This window comes from Antedon mediterranea, chromosome 1 (assembly GCF_964355755.1).
Source record: "Antedon mediterranea chromosome 1, ecAntMedi1.1, whole genome shotgun sequence".
Taxonomy (NCBI): Eukaryota; Metazoa; Echinodermata; class Crinoidea; order Comatulida; family Antedonidae; genus Antedon; species Antedon mediterranea.
This window is the reverse complement of record NC_092670.1, coordinates 21,530,012-21,538,830: the sequence shown is the minus strand read 5'-3', so window position 1 is coordinate 21,538,830 and position 8,819 is coordinate 21,530,012. Positions and strand designations below refer to the sequence as shown.

The 8,819-nt window shown below is 33.2% G+C and overlaps 3 protein-coding genes across 3 annotated transcripts; 2 read left to right on the top strand and 1 right to left on the bottom strand.

Annotated features, from left to right (window-relative positions):
* Window positions 1–193: 193 nt before the first annotated feature.
* Window positions 194–4,018, top strand: LOC140062424 (electron transfer flavoprotein subunit alpha, mitochondrial-like). The gene is made up of 7 exons (XM_072108640.1): window positions 194–318; window positions 852–1,001; window positions 1,093–1,257; window positions 1,480–1,690; window positions 1,816–2,072; window positions 2,534–2,680; window positions 3,021–4,018. Exons 1-7 carry the CDS (start codon window positions 274–276, stop codon window positions 3,048–3,050), a joined length of 1,005 nt encoding a protein of 334 aa, XP_071964741.1. The 5' UTR covers window positions 194–273; the 3' UTR covers window positions 3,051–4,018.
* Window positions 4,019–4,083: 65 nt separating this feature from the next.
* Window positions 4,084–5,994, bottom strand: LOC140062451 (28 kDa heat- and acid-stable phosphoprotein-like). The gene is made up of 6 exons (XM_072108677.1): window positions 5,865–5,994; window positions 5,355–5,446; window positions 5,002–5,067; window positions 4,773–4,903; window positions 4,517–4,668; window positions 4,084–4,222 (listed from the first exon to the last, which is right to left on the bottom strand). The coding sequence occupies exons 1-6, from the start codon at window positions 5,881–5,883 to the stop codon at window positions 4,176–4,178; spliced, it is 507 nt and encodes a 168-aa protein (XP_071964778.1). The 5' UTR covers window positions 5,884–5,994; the 3' UTR covers window positions 4,084–4,175.
* A 156-nt stretch (window positions 5,995–6,150) lies between these two features.
* Window positions 6,151–8,784, top strand: LOC140062432 (cytochrome c oxidase assembly protein ctaG-like). The gene is made up of 5 exons (XM_072108654.1): window positions 6,151–6,244; window positions 6,657–7,173; window positions 7,503–7,658; window positions 8,059–8,226; window positions 8,388–8,784. Exons 2-5 carry the CDS (start codon window positions 6,676–6,678, stop codon window positions 8,529–8,531), a joined length of 966 nt encoding a protein of 321 aa, XP_071964755.1. The 5' UTR covers window positions 6,151–6,244; window positions 6,657–6,675; the 3' UTR covers window positions 8,532–8,784.
* The last annotated feature ends 35 nt before the right edge of the window (window positions 8,785–8,819 follow it).

Sequence of the window (8,819 nt, the reverse complement as noted above, 5' to 3'; positions counted from 1 at the left end):
TTTGAGTGAGAAAATGATATAATATTACTGTATGTCATACAGTTAAGTTGTCTTTTTTAGTACACTAAATATACCAGAAAATGTCATATTGCCTATTAAATTACTAATGTCACAAATTGCGCCTCATATAAACGAATCTGCTGTGTTTGTTAACTCCAAACAAGTTTAAGCTTAAGTTTAATCGAGGGCGTATCTCCGAATCAATGACGTAGAAGTAAGGTCACCTAATTTTTGGAGTTTCGTGTTAATAAAATTGTGATTTTGTGACAAATAATGTTGGGTCATTTATCTAGACAGAGTCGGTTGATTGCGCAATCTGTAAGTAATCACTTATTAATAAAACCGACTTTAGTAGGCATGTATTTATTAATCTATAAATATTTGAAAGAAACGTAGAGCTAGGCCCTTCGTCTGGAGAGTACCGCACGAAAGTCCGAAAAGACCACACGGGGCCGGCCCCAAAGCAGTGGTACAGCTCACCTAATTCTCTGCCTAGTCTAGGCCTACAGTACATGTACCTGCATAAGTAGTAAATGTTGTCATTAATTTATTCACCCTCTTCATGCTCTTCTTTGCCCTTCTTTGTGGGTATTTATTTAAGGCTAATTGTATAGGCCTTGACTTGTTTGTTAATTGTTATCAATATTAATTATTATAGGCCTAGGCTAGGCCTAAAAAAAGTTTTTTAAATGCAAATCGATTGTGCACAACGCACATGCATGTATCATTCATTATAAAAAAGATCTAAAGGTCTATAAAACAATACTTCTATAAAAATAATGTAATTGTTCGAACATCCTTCTTTTGGTGTTTTTCAAATATAAACTACACTTAAATACATTATCTTACAGACTTCGATTGGGTTGAGGTATAACAGTACTTTGGTAATTGCTGAACATAACAATGAACAGTTGAATCCAATCACATTGAATACGTTAACAGCAGCCAGCAAACTTGGGGGTGACATTTCATGTCTTGTCGTTGGCTCACAGTGTTCAAAGGTAATTGATTTTGTTACTCTAGTGATTATACCATGATTAATGTCCCTGCTAGCATCATCAGATATTTACATAGGTATTTTATTTCTTGCAGGTAGCGGAGGAATTAAGCAAAGTAAGTGGAATTTCTAAGATCCTATTGGCTGACAACGAGTCATATAATGGATTCCTTCCAGAAGCTGTCGCACCTCTTGTTTTAGAAACTCAAAAACAATTTAACTTTACACATATCGCAGCCGGAGCCACAGCATTTTCTAAGGTACACTATGGTGTAAAATTACTCTTCAAACCTGTTAAGTATACAAATAATAAATGTATTCAATTATAAAGCTCTGTCTACAATATCAAACTAGTTTGACAAGAAAAGTGGGATGTGGCCAAATATGGTAGTGATATGACATCATGTCCATATATGGGCACATCACATTTTTTTGTCACATAAAGTTTGTGTGTTTTTTCATTGTTGATATTTTATTTACAGAGTGTCCTACCAAGAGTTGCAGCTAAGCTTGATGTAGCTGCTATTTCAGATATTATTGATATAAAAGATCCAGAGACATTTGTTAGAACAATTTATGCAGGTAATGCGATTTCAACCGTACGTTCAAAAGATCCAGTCAAAGTTATTACAGTGAGGGGGACATCATTTGAGGCGTGTGCAGATAGTGGTGGATCTGCAGCTACTGAACCAGGTAAGTTTGAGATACTGTGGAGTGGTGAGAGGTTGTGGATGGTCATGATATTACTATAAAAAAAGTATACAGACTAAACCTATAAATACCCAAGTAAAAAATGTACAATGTATAAAATTTTGCAGCTCCAAGCTCTGATGCTAAAAATGATCTGTCCACATATGAGGGTCAAATGTTGTCCAAGAGTGACCGCCCTGAATTGACCAGTGCATCAACAGTAATCTCCGGAGGACGTGGAATGAAAAATGGTGAAAATTTCGAAATGTTGTACACATTGGCGTCAAAGCTAAATGCGGCTGTCGGAGCATCTAGAGCGGCGGTTGATGCAGGGTTCGTGCCAAATGATATGCAAGTTGGCCAAACCGGGAAAATTGTAGCACCAGTAAGCTTTGTGATTTGTTAGTACTAGACCGTAATATTAGATAATTAGGGCTTATAATAATTCATGTTGGAATTTTGGAAACCTTTATGCGCTGTCTACACTATCAAACTTATGACCAAAAAATGTGATGTGCCCATATATGGACGGACTGGACATGATGACATCATATCACTACCATATTTGGACACATTACTACCATACTTGGGCACTTTTTTTTGTCAAACTAGTTTGATAGTGTAGACAGATCTTTATGAAAAACCATATAAACAATACACAATTAGTGGCATAAGATATGAATTACTATTTTTATGTGTAGTGTAATTGTAGACAGAGAAAGCATTCAGTTCCAATATAGTTTCACATTAGTACAGTATTTAAAATACTGTAGTAGGTATCCTAATATTTGTATGGTTTATGCAATTTTCTGGATGTTCCTTGATAACATATGTATCTTCATTTAGCAACTGTATATTGCTGTTGGTATCTCCGGGGCTATTCAACATCTTGCAGGGATGAAGGACAGTAAAGTAATTGTGGCAATAAACAAGGACGCAGAGGCACCCATCTTCCAAGTTGCTGACTATGGACTTGTGGCAGATCTCTTTAAGGTATATAGTCAAGTGATAACCTTCAAATGGCAGTTACAGGCCTGCAGTATACTAACAATATGACAAATACCTTCACCCTCAATTTTTTAAAAAGACGTCACTATACAAAATATGTTTAATCTGTTTACCATATACATAGGAAGATTGCGGCCGACCCAAGTCCCTCAATTTTGAAAATGACATTAGGTTATGTGCTGCACTTAATTTTCAAAATTCTGGATCATGCACTGATATAGAGTCTTATATGACCAAAAAGGTTGGCATTGGCTTGTAGGCCTACTTATACATATCATTTTTTGATAAATATTCAAGTTTTTGTAATTTTCATTTTCTTTTTTAGGCCATTCCTGAAATGAATGAAAAACTTTAAGAACTTTGGTTGGACATTATTTTAACAAACAAGATGGCATGATTCAGTTACACAATTCTCTACTAGCACTTACGGGTGTGCTAGTGACCAACCCACTCAATTCTACTGCCTCTATGTTTATTCATGATATACTAACACAATGGAAAATTTTATTATATCTATTTCTCTGAATGAATAAAATTACAAAGATAATTGAGCGTATTTTTGTTTTGTAATCATGGATATACTGGTAATCATGGTCTAAGGTTGTGCAATGCATTGTTGTTAGAGCAAGTTTTGCAGTACTCCTAAAAATCATACTTCTCTATTGTTCACCATGAATTTGTATTTAAACAAATTGACACAATAGCAAATACCTATTTGAATGCTTTATTGGGTCATGAAAGTGCCCTTAGAGATTACACTGTACTGGCATACTATTTGTAAATCAGAATATAACTAATAAAGATTTGCAAAAAAAAAAAATAATTACTATTACATTTAATCAAATTAAAAACCATTGTTAATATTTAGTTCATCATTATTCTAAAACTGGTAAGAATGGACGTAGTGAATATCATTTACTTTGTAGCACCCATATTGCATCCACTATCTATAATTACCAAAACAAATTTTTTGTAATTAAAATCCTTTATATAGATTCTTCCAAATGATATACAATGGCAGATATGATCTTACTACTGTAATAAGTTGTAAATGATTTCCTACCAAATTTCAGTAAACAAATATTTAATGATTTTCCTTAAGTGGTATTCTGTTAGATACGAGAATGTTTCAATATTATATAATACAGCCACAGGGTCCTGTGTTCGAATCCTGTCGTGATTGTTTAAACAATGCCAATCATATCAATCAAATATGTTGGACAAAGTTTGTATGTCCTAGCAGCTGGTAACTATCTATTGGGGCATTAATGCAATACGTCTACAGAAATGAATATTAATAATAATATGTATGCTCTTTAGTTTTTTCTGTTTGGATTTTTAAAGCTTTCTTTTCAAAGTTTTTTTTTAGAAAATGATTTAATGTAATTTAAGAGTTTATTTCAAGCAACTGGAAATGACAGCTCTTGTCTTCATCGTGCCTGGAATAAGCTTAATTCATTTTACTGCTGTTTTACATTTATCATTTCTTTCTTGCTTGAGATTTTGCTTTTGCTGCATCATCTTTTGCTGAAAAAAAGAAAAACATAAATAAAAGTTTTGTTAAGCTCCGTCTACACTATCAAACTAGTTTGAAAAGTGTGATGAACCTAAATATGGTAGTGGTATGACATCATCATGTCCATATATGGGCACATCACATTTTGTTGTTGTAACAGATTGATATTGTAGGTTTTGTTTTTTTTCTCACAGAGAATGCAAGCCTCCTATTCTTTAATTTAAAAACTGTGTGTAAACCCAACTCTTTTACTTTTAGAAAGATGTGTTTATTTTGTAATGCTTTTTTATCTGTTACCACTTTACCTTTCTTCTCCTCATCCCTTTTCTTGGCAGCATCTTCGCGTTGTTTTCGTATAATTTGTAGTCGTGCCATATCTGCCTTCGCTTCATCTGTTTTTCCTTCTGCATGAAGTTTCAAATATCGTTGATGGGCCTCCTGTTTTGCAATTTCTTCCCTGTTATTAAATGACATGACATTGTTTATAATAAATACTGTATACAGAGTAGATATGACTATCATGTTTTCAGCCATTATCACATTAACTACAGCATTACATACCTTTCCCTCCTTGACAAATTTTGGGTTCCTGATGTAGCGGTTTCTACATTTAAATTTGATGCCTTTTTCATTTTATTTTGGACTCTGTTTGGATTTTCTATTTGTATAAGACCTTCTATACCTTTTGTTGGCTGAAAAAAAGAGACATATTATCAAGTTATTTAAATTAAGCAAGTTAATTTCAATTAATTGAACAAACTTTTGTTTTAAAAAACAAATTTGATCTTACTCTATCCTCATCATCTGAGCTTTCTTCTGACGATGATGAACTTGGTGGCATGTCTCGATTCTTTTGCTAAAAAAGAAAGATATAGTCATATTTTTTTATTTTTTATTCTCATTTTAGGCAAACTGCCAAGGATTACCACAAGTGAATTCTTTCACTATCCTTCTCAAAGGTGGCAATCCCATTCACAAGACAAGAGTTGTAAATTGTCATGAGAAAAAAACCCTAACATATGACAGGACTTGAACCCAGGACCCTTAGATTGGTAGCCAAGCATCATAACCACCAATGGTGAATGATGGTGGTGTTATACCAATGACATATCATTTTAGGATATATTTATTCCAAATACAAACCCTCCATGCATTTGTATCATCTTTCATCTGGGCATCAATTTCTTCCGGATTGTGGAATGTCCTTCCACGACCCTTGTGTTTAGGTTTTCCTCCTGAAATCAAACAATGGTGTGAAGTAATAAGAAAGAAAGGAGTTATATTTTATCTGATTCACACATATTTATTAATTATTTATATTAATTTAATAATTAAATAAATCCTGCATGCAAACAAATTACTTAATATCAACTCGTTTACTTTCAGACACGAAATACAAAACGATTACATTAAATAATCATTTGTTGGGCTAGGCCTACACTCAAAATGTTGCACCATATACTGTAATCTTCCCACGTTTCCTGTTGTAGCCGTCGGGACTTGTTGTTGCCAGCAGACAAATGGGATAGGCTTTAGCTTAGGAGGAGGCCCACATGCATGGTGTGGTGGGTGGGCCTAGCATTTACGAGTCTTCATACTTTAAAAAACTATTATAATATTATGCTACCGTGACTTAATGGAAACACAACATACCTCTTCCTCCTCTAGGCATGTTGAAATTTAAGATAGTTATCTAAAAAATATATTTTTCTCAATTAATATGTAAGCAGATGCTATCCAGTCGACAAGAACGTAACACTGCAAAATTTCCCAAAAGAATAGTTTAGCGTTTTGACGCTTGTTGCGTTGTCAACAACTCCGAAACGTCGTACCTCTGTTACATACATAAACGTTAAGCATAAAATAACAGAAACAATTCAACGCATTATAATTTATGACGCGTTCACAAAACAGTTACACGCAGAAAATGTGTTCACGAATTAGGAGAATTACAATACAGTATTGACATGTGAAAAAATGGGCAGTCCAGCCTAGGCCTAACTTTTTAAAAATTAAATATCACAATTTAAAAGGTATTTTAATGAATAATTTGAATATATTTTAATTAATAAATGTTTCTTTTAACTATTCTGTGGTGCTTGAATAATTGTGTTACTATAAACGAGCGTTTTCAAGCCTCTACTATATGCTAGGCCTAGGCTGGCTAGCAGCAGGTAGTACGTTTACGGTGTGGTGGTGGTCTGCATGCACAGAAGCGCCACTCCGAATTGTTGGCGAGGAATGAATGTGTGTGGATGAACGGTGACGTCATCATGCTTGCTTATTAATTAGGGCCGGGCCTATAGCAGTAACATTTATCATTACTAATATTAAAAATTGTTTATATTTATTTAAAGTTAGTAGTACTATTACTAGTAGTATAGTAGGCCGAGTATTGATTTAAATTGATTTTTGTACTTTGCAAAATGATTTGTTCCTTTTCAGATTTCATTCAACATTTGAGATGACCATCTTTGGACAAATCTCAAATCTACTACTAAAATCTTGTCAAAAGCATTTGCTGCTACAACGATGTATACCATCAACATGGAAACATGCTAACTACAACAAGAGCAATTGTTTATTAATCAAACATTCAAAAACACAATATCAAAATATAAATGTTTATTCAGTTAAAACTGCCAATAAGCAAATTAGTAAATCTCTACCACACAGTTTTTCATCATTTTTTAGAACAGATTTTATAGAAAGACTACAACAGCAAAGATATTTGACTTCAAATAATGTTAAACTATTTTCAATAATAAGCTATCAAAAAAGGACTTTATTAAGAAATAAATTTTATACAAGGCCTCTAGAATGGACATATAGGTGGAGGTCGCATAAAAGTGCTAGAGCTTCGAAAAAGAATAAAACGGTTGTGTTGTACGTGTTGGCTGCAACTATACTGGTTGGAGGTCTGTCCTATGCTGCTGTTCCACTTTATGCTGTATTCTGCCAGGTAATGGAAATTTGTTTATTATTGATGTGTACACAGCTATCGAGTCTAAAAGACATTCTGCATTTGCCTAGAAACCTTTATTTTTTATCTTCTATTATTTTAAACTGAACTCAAACTTATGAATGATATAAACTATTTACCAATTTTTTAATTGGATATTTTATTTTATGAGTACACAGCTATCATGTCTAGAAGATATTCTGCACTTGCTTAGAAACCTATATAAAAACTCAAACTTTATTTATATAATATTAAATTAAACTTTAAAATCAATAATATTATCTATTTACATATGTTTTCATTTCAAGAAATTAAATTTGTATTTATAGGCTACTGGACTTGGTGGTCAAGCAACCAAAGGTCACGACACGGAGAAAGTTGAATCAATGACAGTCATTAAAAACAGACAACTTCTCATAAAGTTTAATGCAGACACTGCTGCAAGTATGAGATGGAATTTCCGCCCTCAACAACCAGAGGTTAAGGTAACTATTTCAGGTGCTATGTTTGTTGCAGAGAACTTCAGTGGCAACAAATTTGTTTTGTTTTTCGAATTTTCAGATAATATATTATATTAAAACTTTCTAGGTAGAACAATACATTTTTTCTCATTTCAATACTAATAATAAATAGTACATTTTTTTTTATTTTTAAAAATTTCATATGCATCCAACAGAGAGCACAAACTCACCCAATTACAGGATGGATAAACTATAATTTATCGTGCTTATGAACTCATTTGAGGCCTAGGGAGTGGAGTTGAAAGATTATTGAGTTACAACCATGTTAACCATGTGTTACATCTACAGCTATTGTTATTTCATAATATTCATATATAACATAACACAGTTAATTTATCTGTGACAATTTTTATATGTTTTCTAGGTTTACCCAGGTGAAACAGCCCTTGCGTTTTACTCAGCAGTTAACCCAACAGACAAGCCAATTGTAGGTATCTCAACCTACAACGTTGTACCATTTGATGCAGGCCAATACTTCAATAAAATACAATGCTTCTGTTTTGAAGAACAAAGATTAAATCCACACGAACAGGTAATTGTTACAGTTTATTTTTGTAGATTTGTTTTTTAATTAACTGCATTTGTATAAGTACATTCCTTTAATCTGCCCCCACTCTGTTTCTTCTATGGTTTGGGCTGGCAGACAAGGATCTTAAAAATTCATTGAATCAATTCTCTTTTCTTTTGTCCTAGGTTGATATGCCAGTATTTTTCTACATTGATCCTGAGTTTGCTGAAGATCCTAGAATGGCAAATGTTGACAGGATTACTTTGTCCTATACGTTTTTTGAGGCAAAAGAAGGTCTACAACTCCCAGACCCGTGGATGAAACATTAATATCTATATTATAATATATAGTAGGTTGTCTAAATTACTGATGTTACTGCAGTATCTTGGCTGTTGGCTGCATGCATATACAATGATTATATGCATAATAAATGCAGGTTATGTGTGGAATTTGAATAAACATTAAAAATAAAACATTTAAATGAAGTTTAGATATTATAACTATCTATGATTGAAGATATAGATTTTTGATAGGGGTACTGCTGTAAAATAATTATGGAAAATGAACACTGACGATTAGTCTGTTAATTCAGTAATAAAAGGCGACTTAGGCGTTTC